The sequence below is a fragment of the Phacochoerus africanus genome, chromosome 14, assembly GCF_016906955.1.
Source record: "Phacochoerus africanus isolate WHEZ1 chromosome 14, ROS_Pafr_v1, whole genome shotgun sequence".
Classification (NCBI taxonomy): domain Eukaryota; kingdom Metazoa; phylum Chordata; class Mammalia; order Artiodactyla; family Suidae; genus Phacochoerus; species Phacochoerus africanus.
The window spans coordinates 46,724,050-46,748,751 of NC_062557.1; the positions used below are offsets into that span (position 1 = coordinate 46,724,050).

Genomic DNA, 24,702 nt, shown 5'->3' on the forward strand with positions numbered 1-24,702 from the left:
TTCTATTAGATTAGTAAGTAATTCTTTATGTTCATTTCTAGTAATACGGTTCCCCTGAGAAAAACAACTGTACTTTTCCCAGTGTATTAGGCTGCTGGGATATGACCTTCTAAGTTTGTTACAGTAAAACAAGCAGTTTATGTAAGTACTAGACACACAATAGAGTCCTCTTTATCTGCGTATCTTATATTGGAACATCCTGATTTTTTTCTCTTAAATGTACAGCCATGCATGATAGAACTGAATGCTGTTTACCTCCTGGGACGTTGTACCTTTCTGACAACAGCCTCCTTTTATTTATCTCATTGCCTGTCATTTTTCCTTAGTTGCAGTCTTTCAGATTTTGTCCATCCTAAAACCATTTACTGTACCACTTTGGCCTTTTAGAAAGCAACCAAAAAAATTAACTCTGCGGAGGGCTTTTAGTAATTTTAAACCAGTAGTTATGATTCCTTTCCCACCTCTGGGGATAGTATGATCAACTACAAAACAGGGTTTAACAATGGTTTTGCCCAAGCTGGTATTTTTATTTATTTTTATTATTTATTTATTTATTTATTTAGTCTTTTATCCTTTTAGGGCTGCACCCACAGCACATGGAGGTTCCCAGGCTAGGGGGTCTAATCAGAATCATAGCTGCCCACCTCTGCCAGGGCCACAGCAACACAGGATCTGAGCCGTGCCTGCGATCTACACCACAGCTCCAGGCAACGCTAGATCCCTAACCCACTGAGCAAGGCCAGGGATCGAACCTGCAACCTCATGGCTCCTAGTCGGATTCATTTCCAATGCGCCACAGTGGGAACTCCCCCAAGCTGTTGTTTTTGAACAGATGAGGTTCAAAAGTTCTTTGGTATCTCCAGAATTGTATTTTCAGAGAAGTCACTTGGCTTTTTGACTTGGGTTGTGGTCCTGGTCTTAGCATATTAAGTTTGAATATCTCTTGGGTTTAAATCCAGAGAGATTGAGAACAGCTATGTTGTAGGCGTTCTAGGTTAGCCCGGAGAGTTAGTATGAAACCTGTATCTGTCTGGTGTCTTGGTGGAATTAGCAAAGCCGTGGACATTCCATGTTCCTAAATGTGACTTTCTGCCCAGCTCACCTAACCCACAGTGTCATTATGATGTAGGCGAGTTTTCAAGAGGGCTCCAACTTGCCAGTGAAATTTATGGTAAGAGTTAATGAAAAGTTTCAGTTCCGTCTAAGATTTCTTACCTTCACCCTTGGGAAATCTGTAGGAAATTTACTCCTTAAAGAGCAGTAAAGAAGTGCCCTTGCCTCAGACCTCTTTATAAGGTAATGGAGTCATTGGTTCAAAAATCAAAATAATATCGAGTTCCCTGGTGGCCTCATGGTTCAAGGATCCTGTGGTGTGGGTTCATCCCTGGCCTGGGATCCTCTGCACATCTTGGGTGTGGCCAGAAAAATCAAATCAGTATGAAAAGGTACTCACGGAAAAGTCTTGCTCCTACCTGCCCCATCAGTCCCATCTGCCCTGCCTCCTCCTCATTAGGCAAACAAATATATTCTTATTTTCTCCCTTCTTTGCCACAAAACTCAGCACACTGTGTACACTATGCTTTGCTTTTTTCTGTTTCTTTGTAATAATGCATCCTGCAGTTGCTGTTTACAGTCCTAATTGTGGTACTGTTTTACTTTGGTTTAATAATGATTTGCAGAATGGTATGGCTATACTTACAGCTCCTCAATCAAAATCATATTTTGGAAAGAGTTGTTCTATCATTATTTTTACTATTCATTCACATTTAATGTGAAACGTGGTCCTAAAAGCATCAAGATGTGTTCATAATATCTTCCAAAGTATGCCCAATGCTTATAAGGAAGAGTTTTTCAGCCACTGTGGTATCCTGAGTATACTTCATTCTTAAGTAATGTGTTTAAGTCTGTAGCAACTTCCTGCAAATATAGGAATGTAGGATCTTGAAGATATCTGGTGAAATTTGGTTTCTTTTACCCTCCGAATTCTTATTTATGGTTGTTTCTTTTTTCTTTTTTTCTTTTTTTCTTTTTTGTCTTTTTAGGGCTGCGCCCATGGCATATGGAAGTTACCAGGCTAGGGGTCGCATTGGAGCTGCAGCTGCCGGCCTACACCCCAGCCCCAGCAACATCAGGTCCAAGCCATGTCTGCAATCTACACTGCAGCTCATGGCAATGCTGGATCCTTAAGCCACTGAGCAAGGCTAGGGATTGAACTAGGGTTCATTACCTCCGAGCCACTACTGGAATTCCTATGGTGGTTTCTTCTATTGCTTAATAGGTCTTGCATGAACTGGAGCTGACCTGATGTCATGAGCTGTGAAAATAGTTTTTAATTGAGGAAAATATTAGAAATTCTATGCCACAGCAGACAGTTTTCCCTGAAATGTCTTCAATAGTACCACGTAGCACTCCATATCCCAGTGCACCACTGTGCATTGATGCCTCTGTGGTGACGCTTGGAGGAGAAGCTGGGCCCTTGCACAGGTCAAGGGATGCACTGTGCTCCTAAAACAAACCCCACTTACACATGTGTACATACTGTCCCACAAACATCCCCAAGCAGAGACCACAGTTAGCTAAGGGAGTAGTCCTGTGAAGATTTTGATTGCATAGCTTTAAGTGAGTTTTAGAGGCTGGGATTTTGAAACCATCTGTTCCAGGGTTTCTCAACTGCTGTGTTGGGATGCATCAGTTCATCAATTACTTCACTAAAGTTTGGCTTCTCTCGGAGTTCCCACTGTGGCACAGTGAATTAAGGATCTGGTGTTGCCAGAGCTGTGAAGGCTGCAGCTCTGGCTTGGATTCTATCCCTGGCTCAGGAACGTCCATATGCCGAGGGTGCCACCAAAAAAAGAAAAAAAAATTGACTTCCCTCAAAACATTCATCTCATCAAGCCTGTGTTCAGTAGGGGCTTTGGGTAGTAGGATTTGACTTTAGCTTTTTGGAAGACAGAGCCCCTTTCCCCTCAGTAATGTTGGGTTAGTAGTGACTAGACAACCTCGGAAGAGATAAGGGGCCTTAGCCTCCTCTCCTTCCTTCTCCACCTCAACCCCAGAGGCTCAGCTTCTGAAGAATGGTCTCATGAGCATTTTCAAAGCACGATTCTCCCCCAGCTCCTCCGCTCCCACCAAATATCTACACATGCTCTGAGAATAGAAAGGACGGGAGCTCCTTACTCAGAATCATACAGAAAGCCAGTTTTGATGGAACTTTCCCTAAAGGAAAGATATTCTTTTTCATTATTTTTTGTCTATTTTAGAACCGGACCTGAGTCACATGGAAATTCCCAGGCTAGGGGTTGAATTAGAGCTACAGCTGCCAGCCTACATCACAGCCATAGCAACATGGGATCCGAGCTGTGTCTGCGACCTACACCACAGCTCTCAGCAATGCTGGATCCTTAACCCACTGAGCGAGGCCAGGGATTGAACTTTCATCCTCACGGATCCTAGTTGGGCTCATTAACCACTGAGCCACGAAGGGAACTCCCAGGAGAGATAGATTCTTTTTTTTTTTTGTCTTTTGTCCTTTTTGACCTGAGGCACATGGAGATTCCCAGACTAGGGGTCTAATCGGAGCTGCAGCTGCTGGCCCACACCAGAGCCACAGCAATGCCAGATCCAAGCTGCACCTGCGACCAACACCACAGCTCATGACAGTGCTGGATCCTTAACCCATTGAGCAAGGCCAGGAGTCGAACCCGCAACCTCGTAGTTCCTAGTCGGATTCGTTTCTGCTGCACCGCTACACGAACTCCCAAGATAGATTCTTTTTATACATGTTGGATATCTCCCCAGGACTCTCACAGTCGCTTTGAATTCATCAGTTTTCCAGCAGCAATCACTCATGCAGTTTAAGTGATTTATTGATGTCTCAGCTCTGGTTGTTAGGGTTTCAGGACATTTTCCCCAGCAAGGTCTTTTAAGAAGCCCCATTCCCTACCAGAGGAACCATGCTACTTCATTCTGTGTGACACTCTGTCCTCCCTAACCATCTTCGTTTTTCTTCAGTTCTTCCACTTTGGCAACATAGAGCCTCATGGCGTCCATCTTGGACATCCCTTTGTTCCCATTCCATGCCTCCCACTTGGCCTTGGCTCTCACATCAGTGGCTGGAGGGGCAGGGATGTTGCAGTCGCCCTGAGTGGCTTGTTTGTAGAAGCTGTATACCAGCAATTTCTCCTTATCACTCACTGGCCCCTTCAACTGCTTGATGGCAGCGCAGGCCATCTCAAACTCCACTTGGCACATTGGGAGAGCTGAGGCTGGGCCCCTCTGTCTTTTCTAGATGTTATCTGGCGCTGGAAGCTGTTGGATGGAAAGTTAGAAACACTTGAGGTTGGTGATTAAGTCTGAGAAGGAGGGAAAGGGAGACAGGGCAATGTGTGGGAAGAACATAGAATATTTGTTTTCTCAGTGGGAAATCAAATGTGTTTTCATAGATTGCAAATCAGGCCCCATTGAATTAGATCTGCCCAAGTATTTTGGCTCATTTTCTAAGGAGGAGGTCAATTCCATTGACGTTTCAAAGGCGTCTTTGATGCCAGAAAATGATGGAGCAGCTATTGCTGTCTGAAGGCGGACTGCTGAGGGGCCAGAGGGTTCTGAGAGAGACCCTCTGCGGAGGAGGAAGCCTTTCAGGGCATGGTGCGCCTGTACAAGTTAGTGGGCGGCTTGGGGAGGGGCGTTCAGTGAGGGTGAGCCGTGTGCGGCAGATCAGCGGATAACTGCATGCGGGAGAACGCGGGGCTAGGGATGTAACTAGCGGGTGGGACTCACTAGGGACCAGGGAGAAGGAACCTGAGAGCACAGACGCTAGGCGAGGCGGAGCCAGGACTGGGAGGGGCGGGCGCCTTGGGGGCGGGGCCTGGGGAGAGGAAGGGGCGGGGCACGCCGTGGGGACGGAAGCGTGGGTACTTGCCTGTTGGCTGCGTCGGGGGGCCGGGGCCGATAGGGGGCGCTGTGGGCCTGGCGGTCCCGACGCCGCGGACGCGCTGAGCGACAGAGGTCGGCGGAGAAACCGCGTGGAACCCGAGCTGAGGCTGAGGGCGGGGGCCGAGACGCGGCCCATTGTCCCGCCCCCCGGCGCCTGCCATTGTGCCGTGACGCCTGCGCCGCCCTCGCGCCCAGGCGGGAGAGGGGTGGCTCGCGCCGCCGCCAGGCCGCCAGCATCGCCGCCATGGACCTAGGTGGGTGTTTGGCTCCCCTGTCCCGGGCCCGCGAGAGCCGCGTCCCCCAACCGGCGACCACGCAGCGCTGAGCGGGTCCTGGCTGAGGGAGACCTCCGGCTCGGGGAGGGGTTTGAGAGGGCGGGGGTGTCCCGGAGACCGGGGTCGGAGGGGCCGGGCTCCAGCCCCGGCCCCGCGGCGTCTCGGCCCGCCTCTTGCCGGCTGCGGGCCAAGCGGATGTGAAGTTAGCGTTCCCGGGAGCGGACGGGTTCGGGCACGTGTTTGGGAAAAGGTCGGGCGAGGAGGATGTCCCGGGGGATCCCTGATGCCCCGGCGGTCTCATTTATTGGACGTCTAGTAAGTTCTTGAACAAGTTTCTTACGGTCTTGAGGTCTTCATAGATAAAACGTGGTGACGATACCGTATCCGCCTCAGAGAGTTTGGGGGAGTTTTCACCGAGGTCGCTTGTGTACAGTGTCCGGTCTGGTACCTGGCGCAGAGCTAGCGTTTTTCACACCGGCAGTTGTGGGGACCGTTTGTAGCAGCGGAGGTGGCTCGTGCATCTGGATTCCTCAGAGTCAAAGTCTGGGAGCGGGGAGCTAGTCTAAATCGGCGGCTCCTTGCCCGGGCCCCCCCCCCCCCCCCCGCAACCTGGACGTGCTCTTAAGGGCATTAGACCAGGAGACTTCTGGGAGAGCTGGGGTGAGGCTTTCCAAGATGTGCCGGTATTGGGCTGTAGAGAAGCGTTCAGGTCGCTGTCCCCAGCAGCGGGGGAGGGTAGAGTAGGAAGAGTTTGGAGCCCTGCAGCTGTGGCGATCTGTCCCAGCCCCACCGCTTTGTACTTCCCGCATCCTGGGCAGCTTGTTTCAGTCCGAAATGTTCCCACCTCCAAAACAGGAACGGTCTTTAAAAGGTTGATTTGAAGATTAAAAGAGATCTTAACACACCAACTAGCACAGTGCCTGGTACCGAGTAAGCCCTTAATATTAACATAAGGAGTGGGTGATCACAAGCACCAGTTAACCAGTAGTGAAAAAACCCTGTGGGATTTGCGCAGCCATTCACTGCTTCTGAGACTTACTCCTTCGGGTAGCACATGTACTTACTGTCTCTTGAAAGTTGGTCTCAGGACCAAACATCTCAGCTGAGCAGATAATGCAATAAAATTACATTGACAGCCAGAAGGGAGCATATTTGGGGTCCCTGGGAGAGCAGCCTGAGCCAGAAAGAAGGGCCAGCACCCCCAGGGAGACCCTCAGCAGCCTAACCCTCCCCCAGGTCTGCCTCGGGCACTGGGCCCCAGGGTGGATTCCTTCACCGGTAGGTCACCTAGGAGTGCTGCTCCTTTAAGCAGAGTCTCCTGGAATCGAGATTCTCTCTGCTGGCTCCTGGCCTGTGAAAATGGGGAAGATGTGTTCTTGGGGGCATGAAGGACTGAGGAAGGGGCACTAGGGAAGGGGAGAGGGGTCGGGGGTGAGCCGTATTCATGCTCTTGATTTCGTTTCGGGGCCAGAGAAGATATACTTGAGAGTGACCCATGTCCTTTGCTTTTTCTGAGCTGGAGGAGGCAAAGAATAGAGATGATCCATCGGGTCCTGCCAACAGTGGAGAGGTTTGAGGGAACCAGTGTTTACTGAGCCCTTAATCAGGCTCTTTGTAGCCAGAGTCTGATTGTAGCTGTATCTTACTTGACCCTCAGCAGTCCTGGGAGATGAGATCAGAAGCCAGTAGTGCCCAGGGCTTGACTGGCATGTCCTCTTTGGTCCTCACAGTCCTAATGTGAAGTCGGTATTATCCCCACGTAAGCAGAAGGGCAGCTCAGAGAAGTAATTTGTCCAAGGTCATACCACTTTTAAATGGCTGAGCTAGGATTTAAACCCATGTCTAATTAAACATCCCAAGATGTCTTCCTTGCTAAGTTCTTCAAGGCTCACTGGAGGAAGGACTTTTTTTAAGGGCCCTACCTGAGGCATGTGCAGATTCCCAGCCTAGGGGTAGCCGCCAGCCTACACCACAGCCACGGCAATGCTGGATCCTTAACCCACTGAGCAAGGCCGGGGATCAAACCCGAGTCCTCATGGATACTAGTCAGGTTCGTTAACCACTGAGCCATGGCGGGAGCTCCTGCAGTGGCTCTTTGACCCCTTCTTCCCCCTCTCCTACTGGTTTCATTTAAACCCCTTATCTCTAAGCTGAATCACGACAGCCCCCGATTAAGTGCCGTCTTTCCCTCTGACCTCTGCTTGCTGTTCTGAACATTTTTACCACATTCCGTCCTGTTCGGCTTGTGTCTGTGCAGGACCTTTGAATATCTGTGAAGAAATGACTATTCTGCACGGGGGCTTCTTGCTGGCCGAGCAGCTCTTCCACCCCAAAGCTCTGGCAGAACTGACCAAGTCCGACTGGGAGCACGTCGGGCGGCCCATCGTGGAGGCTCTGAGGGAGATCTCCACGGCCACGGCGCGCTCCCAGCCCCTCGCCTGGAAGAAGAAAGCCCTGATCATCATCTGGGCCAAGGTTCTTCAGCCCTACCCCGCCACCCCTTCCGACACCGAAGCTCGGTGGCAGGAGGACGTGTTCTTCTCCGTAGGCAACATGATCCCCGCCATCAATCACACGGTCCTCTTTGAGCTGCTCAAGTCCCTGGAAGCGTCCGGGCTCTTTATCCAGCTCCTGCTGGCCCTGCCCACCGCCGTCTGCCGCGCCGAACTGGAGCGCTTTTTGGAGCACATGGCTGTCGACACGTCTTCAAAGGACGTGGCCTTTTTCCTCGACGTCTGGTGGGAAATGATGAAGCACAAGGACGATCCGCAGGACCCCCTGCTCTCCCAGTTCCGGACAGTGGCCCATAAGTACCTGTCCTCTTCGGATGAGTTCTCCCACCCTCCCAAGAGGTTTAAGTCGGACCCGGACGTGTGTCCTACCATGCCCCTGCTGGCCATGCTGCTCGCCGGGCTGAAGCAAATCCGAAGTCGGATCCTGTGTCCCGGGATGAAGTGCTGCACGCTGGCCAACCTGGCCGACATGCTGAGCGTGTTCGCGCTGGCGGAGGACGACCCCCAGGAAGTGTCGGCGACCGTGTATCTAGACAAACTGGCCACGGTGATCTCCGTGTGGAACTCGGACGCCCGGAACCCGTATCACCAGCAGGCGCTGGTGGAGAAGGTCAAGGAGGCCGAGCGGGACATCAGCCTCACCTCGCTGGCCAGGCTGCCCAGCGAGACGACGTTCGTGGGCTTCGAGTTCCTGCGCAGCCTGCTGCGGGACTGGGGGGAGGAGCTGCAGGCCATGCTGGGCAGCAGCCAGGGCACCAGCTACGACAGCTACCGGCTGTGTGACAGCCTGACGTCCTTCAGCCAGAACCTGAAGCTCTTCCTGGCCACCAGCAGCCTGTCCAAGGAGGAGAGGCAGGTGGGCTCCGAGCTGGCGGAGTGCGTGGGGGCCTTCCTGAAGAGCACGAACCGGGTGCTGGGGAAGAAGGGCTTCGAGAAGGACATCGCCGCCTCCATCGCCATGGCCATCATCGAGCAGAAGATGGACCGGCACATGGAAATGTGCTACATCTTCGCTTCCGAGAGGAAGTGGGCCTTCTCAGACGCGTGGCTGGCCTGCCTGGCGAACAACCGGGCTCTCTTCCGAGAGCCGGGCCTGGTTTTGAAGCTGCTGGAAACGGTGACGGACGTCAGCACGGCAGACGGGGCTGTCCCCGAGGCTCAGGTCAAGCAAGTGATCGCCCTGACCCTGGAGTGCTACGCGCACCTCTCGCTGCCAGACAAGAACAAAGTCCTCTCGGGCGTCCTGCTTTCCTGGGGGCGCAAGGGCCTCTCGGAGAAGCTGCTGGCTCACCTGGAGGGCTTTCAGGAGGACCTCAACACGACTTTCAACCAGCTGGCGCAGAGCGCCTCTGAGCAGGGCCTGGCCAAGGCCGTGGCTGCCGTGGCCCGCCTGGTGATTCTGCACCCGGAGGTCACGGTCAAGAAGCTGTGCGGCATGGCCGTGGTCAACCTCGGCACCCACAGGTTCCTGGCCCAGATCCTCACCGCCTTCCCCGCCCTCAGGTTCACGGAAGAGCAGGGTCCAGACCCCTCCACCACCTTCGTGGTGTCCTGCCTCAAGGAAACCGTCTGGACGAAGTTCTCCACGCCCAGGGAGGAGAATCAGTTTCTGGAGCTCCTGAGCTGCCTGGTGAGTCCTGCGAAGCCGCAGGGGATTCCAGTCGCGGCTCTCCTCGAGCCCGACGAGGTGCTGAAGGAGTTCGTGCTGCCTTTCCTGATGCTGGATGTCAGGGAGGTGGACCTGAGCCTGCGGATCCTCATCCAGACCCTCGAAGCGCACGCGTGCCTGGAGGACTACTGGCTGCAGACCTGCTCTCCGTTCCCGCTCATCGTCAGCCTCTGCCAGCTCCTGGATGGCTTCAGCAAGTACTGGCAGCTCCCCAGGGAGAAGCGGTGCCTCCCTCCGGACGGGAAGGACCTAGTGATCCACATCCTGGAGCTGCTCTGCGAGGTGGTCCTGGCCAACGCCGAGACCTTCTCCCCCGACACCTGGGTCAAGTCCCTGTCCTGGCTCCACCGGAAGCTGGAGCAGCTGGACTGGACGGTGGGCCTGCGACTGAAGGGCTTCTTTCAGGGCCACTTCAAGTGCGAGGTGCCAGCCACGCTCTTTGAGATCTGTAAGCTCTCTGAGGACGAGTGGACCTCCCAGGCCCACCCCGGGTACGGGCCGGGCACGGGCCTCCTTGCCTGGATGGAGAGCTGCTGCACCTCCAGCGGCATCTCGGAGCGGATGCTTGCCCTCTTGGTGGTCGACGTGGGCAACCCCGAGGAGGTCAGGCTGTTCAGCAAGGGCTTCCTGGTGGCCCTGGTGCAGGTCATGCCCTGGTGCAGCCCCCAGGAGTGGCAGTGCCTCAACCAGCTGACCAGGAGACTGTTGGAGAAGCAGCTCCTGCACGTCCCCTACAGCCTGGAGTACATTCAGTTCGTTCCGCTGCTCAACCTGAAGCCCTTTGCCCAGGAGCTCCAGCTCTCTGTACTCTTGCTGAGAGCTTTCCAGTTTCTCTGCAGCCAGAGTTGTCGGAACTGGCTTCCCCTGGAAGGCTGGAGCCACGTGGTCAGGCTCCTGTGTAACAGCCTGACCGGCCTTCTGGACTCAGTGAGGCTGATCCAGTCCGTTGGCCCTTGGGCCCAAGGACAAGAGCAGGACCTGAGCCAGGAAGCCCTCTTTTTTTACACGCAGGTGTTCTGCCACGTCCTGCACATCATGGCCATGCTCCACCAAGAGCTGTGCGAACCACTCTACGTTCTGGCCTTGGAGATCCTCACCTGCTACGAGACCCTGAGCAAGACCAACCCTTCCGTTAGCTCCTTGCTCCAGAAAGTCAACGAGCAGCGCTTCTTAAAGTCCATTGCCGAGAACATCACCCCCGAGGAGCGGCGCCAAACCCTGCTGCAGAAGATCAGCAGCTTCTGACCTCGGGGATCAGAAAATAGCTGGGCCTCACCCTGGCGGGGTCTGCAGGCCCCGAGCTGAGAAACGCAAACTTTCCAGGTACGTGACATTGTACACAAGCCCAAAAATGTGACAGTAGCAGTGCAAAGAAAATAGTTTCTTAGGTATTTGTAACGTACAAATTATAATAAAATGCTCTCTGGAGTTTCATCTTGCCTCTTCTTCCCCCCGCCTTCCCCCACCCCGCCCTTTTAGGGCCGCACCTGCTGTGGGACTACGCCACAGCCACAGCCATGCCAGATCCGAGTCACATTTGCAACCAACACCACAGCTTGCGGCAGCGCCCGGTTCTTTAACCCACGGAGCGAAGCCAGGGATCAAACCCGCATTGTCAGGGATGCCGTGTCGGGTTCCTACCCACTGAGCTGCAAAGGGAACGCCCATCTTTCCTCTTTTGAGCCTTTCTTATCAGTGGTCTGGGCTCGGCCCGTCTTAAAGATCAGGTCAGGCCAGGAGGAACAGCATCGTAACTGGCCTTCTCCACCCGAGAGTTTGGCAGGTAAGTCTAAAGGGGGAACCACCCAAGTGGCCCCATCACAAGGGCGGTGTTGTTACTGGGACTCGTTGTAAGAGTTGTTTGGAGGGATCTTGGAAGGGGCAGCAACTATGGAAAGGACCCTCCTCTGCCCCCAGGCGGCCCTGTGATTGGTGTGTCTCCAGGGCCTGCAGCCTCTGTGAAAGGAGAGGGTTGGACCAAGAACATGAGATGTTGGGGAGCAGATCAATGACCTTCAGAAGATGCCCCACAGAGTTGACCCCCCCCCCCCCCTGCCATTCAGTGGATCCCCAAGGGCCTGTGCTGAAACTGCCTGGTAAACACAGCCGAGGCGTGTATAGGGGACGGGTGTAATTATCTTCTGCCTAGGATGGGTTGTCACAGTTTAAAGAATGAACAGGAGCAGGGATGGTGTGCAAAGATGTGTGAAAATGAGAATTTCACGTGCCCAGCATCTGTGACAGAGCTATGAGGACTGGCCGGCAAGGTGTCTACCTGGGAGGCCAGGAAGGACAGGAGGAGCCCTGTCCCGGTCAGATCCATGCCCCGGTCAGAGCGAGGGCCTGTGCACGTTTCCTCCCCCCCTGCAGTGAGCTGGCTCCACGGCCTCCCATTGACTGTGCGCCCTCCGGACAGACTCCTAGTTGGGATTCACCTGGGAAGAGAAGGGCCTAAAGGTCCATGACCACTGGGCCTGAACTCTGGAACGCTGCCTCGTCTTCCCAGAACCAGAATTACAGGATCATGTTCAAGAGAGGTGAGTCAGGCCCTCCTGGAGGCTGGAAAGCGCTCACACATCCCCCGCCCCTGCAGCCGGCCCCCCTGCCGCTTAGATGAGAACTCAGGCCAGAAACGAGCAGACGGCAGCCATTCACGTTGGGTCACAGGATGGATCTTAGAGTTGGTATGGCTGTATTTCACAGACGAGAATGAGTTGGAAAATATTAGTGCAATTTAATCACCACAGGAGTGATTTATCAAGATACACTGATGGTAAACAAAACAGTAAAAAAAAAAAAAATTACAGCATTTTATGATTTTTAAATGGCACCCATTAAAGGCTGAAATAGTCAAAATCGAAGACACTGTTACACATTCAGTACTTTAAAAGTTCACGAACAATAATGGATTAAGTAAAAGGCACTTTTAAAAACCTAGTTTTTTAACTACCTCTTGGGGAAAAACTTCATGGTAGCGGGTTCTAAACCCCATCCTTATTAAGGGACATTTAGTGTTGGCACCAGAGGACCCTCTTTGCAAATGGCAGGTGAAGAAGTCCGTCCAAGGACAGGTTTCGGCCAGGGCTGTCTTGCGCTCTTGCCCTCCAGCCTCCTGGGGCCATGTGGTGGTAACTCAGATAGGAGCAGGCTTTGGACCACAGGCTCTGGCTTATCGGGAGGCAGTCTAGCTAAGATATCTCAGGGTTTAGGGTACAGAAGTCCTTTCTGCTTCATATGAGAAGACAGTGTCAAAGAGGGGGGTTACGCAGCAAATATCGCAGTAGCTGTCACTTGCTGTTACCCTGGAGTTTTCACAAGAGCATCCTGCGTGTGTCGATCCGGTGAGAAGGCTTGAGGGACACGCCAGAAAGGGAACGGTATCTGTGGCGTGTTTACAGCAAGCTCACAAGCTTGACTTTGGTCTTAACCGAGGCAGCGTGTGAAGGTGCTGACCTGTTGACCTTGCTACCTGCTCAGGTGCTTCAGGCTCCCATCCCTGCCTCCTTCCCCACCCCACCAGTGAGACTTCTGATTGGAAGTCAGTCGGCAGGAGGATTCAGTGTTGGCACATGGATGAAAGGATGAGGCAGAGGGCCAGCAGGTTACCTAGTAAACAATAAAACCTACCTACCCACAACAGCTTCCCCAGGCCAGCCTCGCAAGGAATTATTTCAAGGACCAAGTCACTGCCTGCTTGTGCTGGCCCAGTCGATGTGGGACTGCCCTGAGTGGTTGGAAAGGTCTGGAGCCACCACCGTCAGGTGCCCAGCTATCACACCCCATGCTGCTGCCTCCCAGAGCCCTTGAGATAAGACCCAAGGAAGGGTCCTCAGCCTGGCATTAAAGCCACTTGGCTGTCAGTGGAAGTCGGACAGGATCCAATGGTTGTTACTAAGAAAAAAAGTGCTTTTGCAAAAGGGGCAGGTTAGAACAGGGAGGTAATAAGAATATTCTTTAGAAAAACCCAGATCCATCTGCTTGTCAATACCCAAAAGGCTGAGGTCCCCCAGGGCACCGTTTGGAATGTGATCCGTGGCATACTGAGTGGATGGAGGCAGCTGTGTGCGGAGGCGCCCACCCTGCCTGACTCACAGCTAACCATCCTTTTTGGCCGAGGGAGCACTGAAGAGCCGGGCTGCCTTCTTGCACAGCAGAGAGAACCAGTAGATCTGGGGAGCGACCAGGAAGGCGTTGGCCACGTTGCAGTAGAAGGGAATCCTGGACGGCACTTGGAGCAGGCTCAGCCCCTGCTGCTGCCCGTAGGACCAGTACATGAAGGGGAAAAGGAGGATCCGACAGAAGAAGAAGGTGGTGAGCGTGAGGATTCCGTTCACCTTGTACAGCAGCGTGTGCTGCTGCTTTAGCTGCAAAAGAGGGACCGAGAGTGCAGGGTCACCTTCAAGGACTCACTGGCCTGAATCCCACAAGGTCAAGGCCGAGCGCCCACGATTCCAACCCTTGCGGAAAAGGTAATTGAGCCCTGCGGTATTTCTCTACGCATAGAGCCTCGTATTTTTTCCAGGAGTGATGTTAAATGTCACCTAAGCCACCCGGCCGAGTACAGGAACGATGGATGCGGGAGAGTCTGTGGCCAGGAAAGATACAAATAAAGAACGGGGTCAAGTTTAAATCAGACGCACAATTTTATCCCCATTGGCTCAGAGGACCAACGGACCTTCAAGTCTGTTCAAGGGTCTCCTGCCCCACTAGTCACAGCACTAAAGGGATTTCTCCAAACCCCACAATCTACCAGGGAGAAGCAGAGCCCGTTCCCGTGGCGCTGCTGCCGCCCCTTCATTCATACGTGCCTGAATCAGAACCCTGCCCAGCGACACGAATGGAGTGCTCAGTTCTGCTGTGAAGATGCAGCCGACAAAGAAGTCCCCCAACTCTCCCCTGAGCCTCTGCGGATGAAAAGGGGAGATGGGGGACAAGGAGGAGAGGTTAAGGAATCACTGGAAGAAAGATCCTAGCGAGGGCTAATGAGAGGGATACCCTGGGTGCCACGGAGGGAAGGGGAAGGGAAGTGGGCCAGCGCAGTGCAGTTCCCACTCTGCGGCCCCCGCAGCAACAGCACTCAAATCCCCAGGGTCCGGAGGCCACTGCACGTCGCTGACTGCATTACACACCCAACTTTCTCTGAATCTCAGTGTCCACCCGCAGCCCACCCTTGGCTATCCAACTTAGTCATGCCAGGTGCACTCGGGCAGTTCAGTTCCACAAAACATGTGCCAGGCCCTGTGCTAGATGTTAGGGTCCCAACACAAGAGAGACTTGTTAAAGAAAGCAACACATTCTGCCTCTCCTTTCACGAAAGCAGAATCGCATAGCCGCTCTTTGTCTTAGTACTGCTGAGTGGGGAAATTTTTTTTTTGTTGTTTTTGCTTTTTAGGGCCACGCACATGACATATGGAGGTGCCCAGGCTAGGGGTCCAATTGGAACCACAGCTGATGGCCTACACCACAGCCACAGCAACATCAGATCTGAGCTGCATCCACGACCTACACCACAGCTCACGGCAACTCTGGATCCATAACCCGCCGAGCGAAGCCAGGGATCGAACCCTCAACCTCACGATTCCTAGTCAGATTTGTTTCCACTGTGCCACAATGGGAACTCCATGGTAAGCAAATTCTTCGAGCCCCAGATTCTTCATCTATGGTGTAGGGCTAACAATTTCTACTTATTAGTTGTAATAATTTCTAATGATTACTAGAAAGCTATGAGTTTTTAAATCAAGCGTCTGTCACCTGGTTGGGACTCGGCAATCACTAGTTTCCCCTCAGCATTCCCATTTCTCTACTGTGTTGGGTGGATTTTCTATGGGAAAAAAATGGATCTGGGGAGGAATTATGAGGTTATTTGAGTCTGTGCTTTTCTGACATCAAAATAATGCATCCGACCCTCTGGGCACTATTAGAGCAAATAACCAGTGGACTGGGCTTCTCTCATTTCTTTAAAATGATTTTTATGTTGTTTAGTATTTTATATTGTTTTTATACTGTATGAACGAAAGGCAGAACCTTTGACAAATGCTAGGGAATCACCAGGCTGGAAGTTGCTAGGGAAGAGGGCCACAGACATTTCAGATGTAACCCCTTTGCCCACGCAGAGCCTGGGGGATTCACTGGGGAAGCGGTGGCCTGAGGGGAGCAGGTGCCGGAGGAAAGGGAGGATAAAGGGCGACCTGGCTCCTGGGCAAGGGTCGGGATACTGGGTTCCACAGGGGACGCCAGGGAGCAAGCCCGCGGTGGCCGTCCCGGGAGGCCATTACCTGTGCAACCGGCACCAGGACACACAGAATGACCACGTGGTGCGTGATCATGAGGCGGTTTTTACTCAGGAAGTTTCGGAAAATGGTGAGGGACTGTCTGCTGCTCTGGTCCCCGGCTCGGTACCATTCACAGAGGTACATGGCATAGGAGTCGTAGACCATGTATGGAATCAAAAACCAGACGTATTCGCGGGCCAGCCAGTGCCTGCAAGAGAGCATACGGACGGTCCATGCGGTAAATGTGGGCATCGATTGCGAAGGCTCCCAGCCAGCCGCTTCTTAAATCCATCTGCCTCAGCTTTGTAGTCAGTCAGCTGTTTTTACTCCACCTGCTCTACAGTGAAGACGCTGAAACTGACCAGCGGGGAGAGTGGACGACCTTCTCCAAATCGCAGGGCAGACCCCTAAGCGTCAAAGGCAGAAAGCAAGAACCCACTCTGCAGCACATGTGTCCGCCACTTGCCCCCACCGCTCGCCTGGCTTAGCTACTCATTCGTAATGGGTTTTCCGGTATTCTGTGATCGAAGCTGACTTTGATACAGATATCTCTACCAGTGATTCAACAGCCCCGCCAAGAAACTGGTTTGGAAGGTGGCCCAAATGTAGTATTTCCAGTTTAACTTCACTGTCTTACTCAATAGTTGGGAGTTTCCTCTAGCATCCATTTGCAACCCCACTTGGAGGTGTTTCTGGAGAGCCGCCCTGGCCATTTTCGTGAAAATTCTGTAGCTAAACCCAATTTCATTCCTTAAGAAAAATTTGTCTGGCCGCGAGCCCAGAGCTCAAGGATTGTCTTATAGCCATCAGATACCAAGAGAGAAGCTAGGACGAAAGACAGTGTTCCCATTGAGTTGTCCAGAGGGATCAAATCAATATGTGCTGAGTCAAAATGATAGTTTAATCACTGTCCTGGAGCAGTATAGAAGGGCGGTCTCTATAATTTCCAAAATTTTGTCCCCCAAATAAAGGATCATTCCATAGAAGCTATATGTGGGAAAAAAAAAATCTAAGTTGAAATTATGTACTGGCCCAGGAACATTAGGTTCCCTGAGTCAGGCACATTTTCCTGAGCACCATGTAGTATTAGGCAGAAGCAACAGTTTCGTTTGGTGATTTTCAAACTGCATGACCATCAGAGTCACCTGCAGCAAGCTTGTTAATGGCTCCACACCCCGGAGACTACAAAGGGTGTGCCAGGGGCCTCCCGCCTGTAGTTGTACCTTTGTGTCAGGTGCTTTCACCTAAGGAGCCAGGTCACTGAGCTGCCACACGGGGAGTATGTGGAGGGTGCCACACACGTCTGTTCCTGAATGATTCCACACTTAGCACAGCATAACTAAGTCATGAATAAACTATGAAATCCACCACCAAGTAACGGCATACTCAATGTACATGCAGATAAATTAGCCACGTTCCACAGAGGCAAAAGGGGGGGAGGGCAGTTTTTATTCTGTTGCCTGTCTGTGGTATCCTCTGCTTTCTTGAAGCAATTCCAAGTGAAATAACTACAAAGAGCTACTAAAAGCTCAACTGAAACATAACTGACCTCTCCCCTTGAGTGGTGCCTTGGGTTTTAAAATTTTGCACATAGTTTCAACAAGATGTGAAATGGTGGCTGAAATGGTTGAATTCCCTGAAGACATATGAGCAAGCGCTTTGGATTATAATTTTAGCTACCACTTGCCTAGACTTTAGCTTTCTTTATAAAATGAAGATAATCCTGGGAGTTCCTCTCGTGGTGCAGTGGAAACGAATCTGACTAGGAACCATGAGGTTGCGGGTTTGATCCCTGGCCTCGCACAGTGGGTTAAGGATCCGGTGTTGCTGAGAACTGTGGTGTAAGTCGCAGACATGGCTCGGATCTGGCAGTGCTGTGGCTGTGGCGTAGGCTGGAGGCCAGATCAGAACTCTGGTCTGGAAACCTCCATGTGCCGTGGGTGTGGCCCTAAAAAAAAAAAAAAGATAATCCTTGTCTTAATTCCCTGACAAAGTTAATATGAAGATAAGAAAACTAAAAGTGTGAAGTCCTTTTAAATGTAAAAAGTACTACCTAATTTAAGTGCTTACATTGAGAAATTGCCTAGAGCTATGACTCTCAGCCCTTTCAGGGATCTGAATCTAAGAAGCTGATGAAATCCTTGGCCCCAGACAACATTCTGCATATAATTTGGGGGGATTAATAGATACCCCCTCCTATCTACAGACATTCTATTTGAAGGCACAAAATGAAAAGATACATAATAGAAAAATATTTGGAGTACAAAATATGAATCCCCCAGGGCCTTGTTTTTCAGCCAATCCAGGTGCCTTTAGGGCATCCTTGAGCATCCAGGTAAGGAGGGGGCACAGAAAGTGGTGCCTGGCTCCCATTTTGCAAGCAGAGACTCGAAGGCATAAAGATACACAAAAGGAGGACCCTGAAAGCCAAACTCAGATTTGCTAGCATGCTCACAGCACCAAGACACACAGCTTCATGGGGAGAACACAACAGTGCTACAGAACTGAAAGTTAAGTGTCCAGATCAATTTTCCCAAAATGTTTAGCGGCTGCCTGCTGCTTGCCCTGAAGTCAGCTCCTGCTAGTGCTCTGGGGCTGCGTTTGTCCTTGTTTACTCTCTGCAAAGGAGGCGGGTTTCAAGTTTGACAAACTGGGGGCAGTGAGGGAGGCTGCTGCATGGTCCGAAAGTGCTCAATTAAAGTAAAAATTGGGGGAGTTCCCGTTGTGGCTCAGTGGTTAACGAATCCGACTAGGAACCATGAGGTTGTGGGCCAAGGATCCGGCGTTGCTGTGAGCTGCGGTGTAGGTCTCAGACATGGCTCAGATCTGGCATTGCTGTGGCTCTGGCATAGGCTGGCAGCAACAGCTCCAATTGACCCCTAGCCTGGGAACCTCCATATGCCGTGGGTGCGGCCCTGAAAAGACAAAAGACACACACACAAAAAATTTAACTGGCGTTCCCGTTGTGGCGAAGCAGAGATGAACCTGACTAGTATCCATGAGGATGCAGGTACCATCTCTGACCTTGCTTAATAGGTTAAGGATCCAGCGTTGCCGTGGGCTGTGGTGTAGGTTGCAGACATGGATCAGAACTGGTGTTGCTGTGGCTGTGGTGTAGGCTGGCAGCTGTAGCTCTGATTCGATCGGTAGCCTGAGAAATTCATATGCCCCACAGGTACAGCCCTACAAAAGCAAAAAAATAAAAATAAAAATTGAACCCAGCCAAGCAAAGGCTGTTAGCCCTTGGTGTATGCAGTCAAAGTCACTTAACCTGTCTTCTCTCGGCATCTACAATTCATCACCAATAGCTGGCTTGTCTAAAAAGGAGCAATTGAAGAGAAGCAGGACAGTGCTGATGGCAAGATTAATCCCAAGTAAGAGGCAGGCACCAAATTTGTGGACCACAGTGAGAGAGACGCCCCACTCAGGCTCCCCTCCCATTCCAGTCTCAAAAGGTGAGAAGCAGGACACTTTGCTGAGTCAACAGGAGAAGGGGGTCAGGAGACACCATTGACTTCCCTGTGCATTTGGGGATCACTCGACTGAGGGACAAAGAGGGATTCTAGGAAACGGAAGAAAAGGGTGGCTTTCAAGTGAGGAGGGCGCACCGTTCGTTGCTCAGGTTTATACGCTATACAAAGCAGACCAGTCCCATCTTCGTGATGTGTTTCCCTGGATGTGTGTTTTCTGTCCTGCCTCTGGACTATGCTCTAACCCACAAGTGTGTTTTCTGAAAGCTCCAGAAAACTCTTCATTGCCTTTAGCCATGAGGAAAGACAAGAAAGGGGTGGTGGATTTGTTCCTTTCCAACTACACTGGACATATCTTGGCCAATGAATGCTTCAGAACACTGAGATCTTATACCAGGGAGATCATTTAAAAGAACCAGAAGTCATAACAATTCACCTTTGAATAATAATTATCTACTGCACAAAGAACTTGGATCAATGAACCACAACACCCTATATACGCCACCTTAAAGCAGACTTGGACTCTTGTCATTCTCAGGAATCTCTTCTGTTTAGTTTCTCCTGAGCGGGCAATGCTGAAGGAGAGGAGGAGGGAACTAACTGTGGTGCCCAAGTTCCACCCACTAATCAGCTATCCGAGGACCTATGCTGGTAAAGAACTAGTGCCTGTGAGCCACCTAAAGGTGGAAACTTGGAAAAAAGTTCAGCGCTGTGTGATTCGTGCAGCTTTCACCCGGCATCGGATGTTACCTGTCGGTGACCACGTTGCTACAGGAGCGGATGATGATGATCCCAGACCCGGTGGCCAACACAGCCTGCACCGAAGAAACCAGCCTAATGTGCGGCAGAAAAGGAAAAAAGGGGTGTGGGGCGAGGCGCGCTCAGTCCAGTCCGGTGGACCGCGTTAAGCCAGAACTCTTCAACCTGACTCTCCCCGAGGCTGTCAGGGCACCGCGGAGAACCGCAGGGCCGCCGCCGCGCTCCTGATCCCCAAAGCAGCTGGCAGATGTCGGAAGCCGGGAGACAACCGCGCGATGCTCAGCAGCGCCGGCAGCCCCCCACCCTCCAGCCTCCTCCTCGTCCTCCTCCCTCCCTCCCTCCCTCCGGGGCAGGACGCACAGGGTCTTCGGAGCGCTGCGGACGGCGCCGCAGAGGGGGCGAGAACCCAGGAGGCAGCCCCCTCGCTTCCTGTCGCCCCCCTTTTCCGCCCTGGGCTCGGCGCCGGGCGGGAGCAGCGGGGGCGGGCAGCCGGGCGGCGGCGCGGCCTCGCCGGGTACCTGGTGCTGATCATCACGCAGTCGTTGTAGGTCCAGGCGGGCCGCGCGCGCCGAAGCCCCCAGGTGCAGAGCCCGAAGAGCCCCGGGAAGAAGAGCGAGCCCCAGGCCAGCGGCAGCAGCATGGGTGCTCGGGCACGGCCGCCTCGCTCGGCTCCCTCGGCGTGGCTCGGTCGGCTCCGCGCGCGCGGATCCCGGACTGGCGCGGCCCGCCCGCCCCTATTTCTATCCTCCGCCCTCCGCCCCCGCCTCGGCCCCGGCCCGCCGCGACTCCGGCCGCCGCCGGGCGCTGGCCCCGAGCCCGCGGCGCCACTCTCCGCGTGACCAGGCCGCGGACCGCGATAGGCGCGGGCCGGCCGGGTGGGGCGGGGTCTCGCCGCCACCGCCCCTGGGCCGGGAGGCTTCCCCGGATTCCCCGGCCGGCTGGCCCGCGAGCGGGCTGCGGCGGGAGCTGCTGCCCGCCGGGCCCCGGGTGCGCGGATGCTGCGCCCCCGACCAGCGGCGTGCGAGTGGCCGCCGCCCGCCGGAGGCCGAAGAGGCCGCGCCGAGGCTCTCGGGGCTTCTGTTCCGTCACCGCAGACGCCTCCCCCTCCGTCGGGGACCCGCCTGGCAGACGCACTGCCCCGCTCCTGCCCACGGTCCTCCTCGCCTCCCCTGCCCCGGGCGAGGCGGGCGGGGTGCGGGAGGCCGGAGAAACCAGGTAGGAAAGGCACCGGGTCCAGACCCCCGACCACAGGGTGGGGCGCGCCGGCGGGGCAGGGGCAGGGGCGCGGCCCGGCGGGGGGCATCTCCGCGGGCAGGAGGCAGAGGGCGAGCGGGCTTGAGACCACCTGCCGGCCTGGCTTGTCTGTGAAGCACCGTTGCTTCCAAATGAGAGTCTTAAAAGAAGTGGGCTTTCCGCCGGCCAAAGACGGCGTTCCCACGTGCCGCCAACTGCTGGAATTTGTCCAGAGGAGCAGCGCTCCCAAAAACACGAAATCTGGCTGCAGTTCCTCTTTCAAACCACACGTTGAGGTGGACTATCACGGCTTCAAACTTCCCGTGGTACCGTGGTACTGGCTCTTAGCTTTGGGTCAAGATGCTGTCCAGCCTTGGGGACTGTTTTGTTGTTGTTGTCGTTCTTATATAAAAGCTCCTGGGCCAGATGCCCTGAATTTGAACAGATTGGGATCGAATCATTTTCACTGAGCGCCAAACACAGAGTACCAGTATATTAACTTCAGTATTAGTGGCTTCTCTCCCTTGGGACTTGCCAGGGTTTTACCTTGGTCTTTATCTTCTTCAGGGCACAAATGTGGGGGGAAGACAGTTCATTTCTGTCTGCTTCAATTGAAAGGTACTCTGGATCTCTTCAAATCACTGCTCTGCAAAGTGCTGAGCAAAGACCCTAAGAAGACTTTGGACCCTTGGGCTCGGCCTCCCCGGGCCACTGTTTCCTCATTTGTGAAATGACAAGCTCGCTTAGGTTCTTCCAGCTCAAAATTCTTAAGATTCTATAAGGTAACAGATGATTTCTGTTAGATGCCAATTAAATTTCTTCAACATGGCAAAAGCAGATATCAACACGGCTTATGTTGTTAAGGTGAGGGGTTTAGCCAAGCAGAACAACCCGAAGAAAAGTCTGATATTTCTTCCACTTAGGGCAACATCTCTAATTCCCAAATTCACTGCTAACACACTTGGTGAAATGAGAAAGGCACTTTAATTTGGTAGCAGGTTTCTGTATGCTCACATTCACATGTGGATAAAGGACTGCTATCTCTAAACCTTCCATTCTCTCCAGAAGAACAGACCCTTTGGCATTCCAATTTCTGTCATTCCCCCCCACCCCCCACGTATCCTAGTGACTTCCAGCTCCAGCTTTTCCATAGAGGACAAGTGGTTACAAGACCTCGCTGCCTTCTTTCATTAAAGGGATCATCAGCATGCAGCAAGCACACCAGCACTTTTGAGTGATGGGAATCCACCTATTCCCTGTGCAAGAAGTCGTTTGTACAGCTCTTAAGGAGTCTAAGAAATGAAAACAACAGATGTTTCACACATAGAAAATAGCCGGTGAAATCAGTTTCCAACACCATGCTTGTGAGGTCATCAACATGTTTTGGCTGAATCATCAGAAGGGAAACAAGCATAAACATGAGCCTTGGCTTTTCAAGTGATCAAGCCCCTGTGGGCAAATGATAAAGTCAAATAAAAAGCACCAGGCTTTTTTCTTTTTTTTGTCTTTTCCACAGCATATGGAAGTTCCCAGGTTAGGGGTCTAATTGGAGCTGTAGCCACCCGGCCTACGCCAGAGCCACAGCAACGCGGGACCCGAGCCTCGTCTTCAACCCACACCACAGCTCACGGCAACGCCGGATCCTTGACCCGCTGAGCAAGGCCAGGTATCGAACCCGCCACCTCATGGTTCCCAGTCGGATTCATTAACCGCTGAGCCACGACGGGAACTCCAGCATCAGGCTTTTTTCTTTTTACACAAACTTCTACTCACCCTTCAAAAGTCTTGACTCCAAATGTTTCCTCCTCCAGGAAGTTTCTATTTACCTGTCTCACCAGGTAGATTTGTGTGTTCCCTAAACTGCCATCGAATTTGAGTAGTGAGTGTGCACTTTCTTGGAAACAGAAAAACAGAAAACATGAGTTTTCATTTTGTTTCCTAAGTTAGGCCTGGCATATTGCATGTGCTCAAGAAATGTTTGATTTTTTTTTTTTTTTTTGCTTTTTCTTAGGGCCACACCTGTGGCACATTAAGTTCCCAGGCTAGGGTCGAATCAGAGCTGCAGCTGCTGGCCTACACCACAGCCACAGCGACTCGGGACCCAAACCATGTCTGCAACCTACACCACAGCTCACAGCAAAGCTGGATCCTTAACCCACTGAGCGAGGCCAGGGATCAAACCAGCATCCTCATGGATACCAGGTGGGTTCGTTCCTGTTGAGCCACAACGGGAACGCTGATAGGTCTTAAAGCTAAGGCTTATAGTGCTGTGTGCCAAGTACTATATCCAACATTTTGCATGCTTTAGCTCATTGGCTCCTCATGAAAAAGCTGTTATCCTCACTCTCTGACTGTGTGTGTGTGTGTGTGTGTGTCTGTCTGTAAAATGAGACCCAAAGCAACTAAAGTATTGTCCAAGGTTACACTGCTGGTAGCAGAGTCAGGATTTGAATCCAGTACTTTCTGGTCGTCAAGGTCAATGTGCTTAATGACTATTCTGCCTTCAAATTTGATAATCGAGGAGAGAGTCCATGATTCTTTTTTGCACTGTGGTTTCTGATTAATAACCACTGTTCCTAATTGCTCACAAATATAAATGTGTGGGGTGGAGTTTATGGGCTCTGGTATTGCTATTATTAACAGTGTTTTATATCTATATATAATTTTACAATTTTTCACAGCACCTTCCTGTATATTATCTCATTTGATTCTCAGAATGACTTGGGTAGATGAACGTATTATTTTCATTTTATAGATGAAGCAACTTAGGTGCAAATGGTAAACTGAATTGCCACCCGGAGAAGTGGCAAGTCTCAAATTAGAACCTGGGACTCCTGATTCATGTTTCCAGGGTGATTGCAATTACTTCATGCTGTCGGGTTGGGATTTAAGGAGGTTTTAATTATGCTTCCTTGGTGAGTTTCAGGAATGAAGTTTGGGTTCCTAGGTGTTAAGCCTCATTTATCAAATCAGAGTCACACCCCTTAAAGGGGAATTAAGGAAGCTCCCGGCTTGGGAGGGCCCTGTGGGATTTCTCAGAGGTTTCTTCTGCCACTGAGGTTTTTTGGTCCCCATCTTGCTTTTCAGTCCCATCTCTCCCACTACTTAGATGCCAGTCTGGATACCACTGGGGACAGGATACACGACCCTCCCCATGTCTGCCTTCCAGTTTCTCCAGCCTTAAATTGAAAATACCGTATTTAGGGATCCCATTATGGCTTATGGGTATGAACCCGACTAGTATCCATGAGGACGCGTGTTCGATCCCTGGCCTCAGTCTGTGGGTTAAGGACCAGGCGTTGCCGTGAGCCTTGGTGTAGGTCACAGACACGGCTGAGATCTGGCGTTGCTGTGGCTGTGGTGTAGGCCAGCTGCTGCAGCTCTGAATCAACCTTTAGCCTGGGAACCTCCATATGCTGCCAGGTTCAGCCCTAAAAAGACAAAAAAATGAAACATAAGAAACAAAAACACCACGTGATCAATAGGGCCTTTACCTGGTATTTGCATACATGTTTCCCCTCCAGACGGAATGCTCCTGATGGGCAGGTGGGCCCCTTCTATCCAGGAAGCAGCCAC

The 24,702-nt window shown here is 52.4% G+C and overlaps 3 protein-coding genes across 6 annotated transcripts; 1 reads left to right on the top strand and 2 right to left on the bottom strand.

Moving 5' to 3' along the window:
* Positions 1-3,848: 3,848 nt before the first annotated feature.
* On the bottom strand, positions 3,849-4,610 carry LOC125114772 (diazepam-binding inhibitor-like 5). Its single transcript, XM_047758232.1, has one exon. It carries the CDS (start codon positions 4,249-4,251, stop codon positions 3,988-3,990), a length of 264 nt encoding a protein of 87 aa, XP_047614188.1. The 5' UTR covers positions 4,252-4,610; the 3' UTR covers positions 3,849-3,987.
* Positions 4,611-4,944: 334 nt separating this feature from the next.
* GEMIN4 (gem nuclear organelle associated protein 4) lies at positions 4,945-10,826 on the top strand. 2 transcript variants are annotated; one of them, XM_047757220.1, is made up of 2 exons: positions 4,945-5,189; positions 7,468-10,826. In XM_047757220.1, exons 1-2 carry the CDS (start codon positions 5,180-5,182, stop codon positions 10,635-10,637), a joined length of 3,180 nt encoding a protein of 1,059 aa, XP_047613176.1. In that variant the 5' UTR covers positions 4,945-5,179; the 3' UTR covers positions 10,638-10,826. The 2 variants fall into 2 exon arrangements, with proteins under 2 accessions (XP_047613176.1, XP_047613177.1); XM_047757221.1 differs by lacking the exon at positions 4,945-5,189 and adding an exon at positions 5,310-5,525.
* A 1,276-nt stretch (positions 10,827-12,102) lies between these two features.
* TLCD3A (TLC domain containing 3A) lies at positions 12,103-24,702 on the bottom strand. 3 transcript variants are annotated; one of them, XM_047757223.1, is made up of 5 exons: positions 24,621-24,702; positions 19,885-19,968; positions 15,668-15,872; positions 14,201-14,296; positions 12,103-13,756 (listed from the first exon to the last, which is right to left on the bottom strand). In XM_047757223.1, exons 1-5 carry the CDS (start codon positions 24,635-24,637, stop codon positions 13,487-13,489), a joined length of 672 nt encoding a protein of 223 aa, XP_047613179.1. In that variant the 5' UTR covers positions 24,638-24,702; the 3' UTR covers positions 12,103-13,486. The 3 variants fall into 3 exon arrangements, with proteins under 3 accessions (XP_047613179.1, XP_047613178.1, XP_047613180.1); XM_047757222.1 differs by lacking the exon at positions 24,621-24,702 and adding an exon at positions 20,412-20,621; XM_047757224.1 differs by lacking the exons at positions 12,103-13,756; positions 15,668-15,872; positions 24,621-24,702 and adding an exon at positions 20,412-20,635 and having other exon boundaries at positions 14,119-14,296.

What these genes read in the sequence shown, in the direction of transcription:
- LOC125114772 (XM_047758232.1), bottom strand. Translation starts at nt 4,251, where the DNA reads ATGTGCCAAGTGGAGTTTGAGATGGCCTGCGCTGCCATCAAGCAGTTG.
- TLCD3A (XM_047757222.1), bottom strand. Translation starts at nt 20,533, where the DNA reads ATGCTGCTGCCGCTGGCCTGGGGCTCGCTCTTCTTCCCGGGGCTCTTC. An exon ending in TCCTGGTGCCGGTTGCACAG is followed by an intron (nt 14,297 to 15,667) that starts GTAATGGCCTCC and finishes TTTCATCCGCAG; the next exon opens with AGGCTCAGGGGAGAGTTGGG. An exon ending in TGGGCAGGGTTCTGATTCAG is followed by an intron (nt 13,757 to 14,200) that starts GCACGTATGAAT and finishes CCTCTTTTGCAG; the next exon opens with CTAAAGCAGCAGCACACGCT.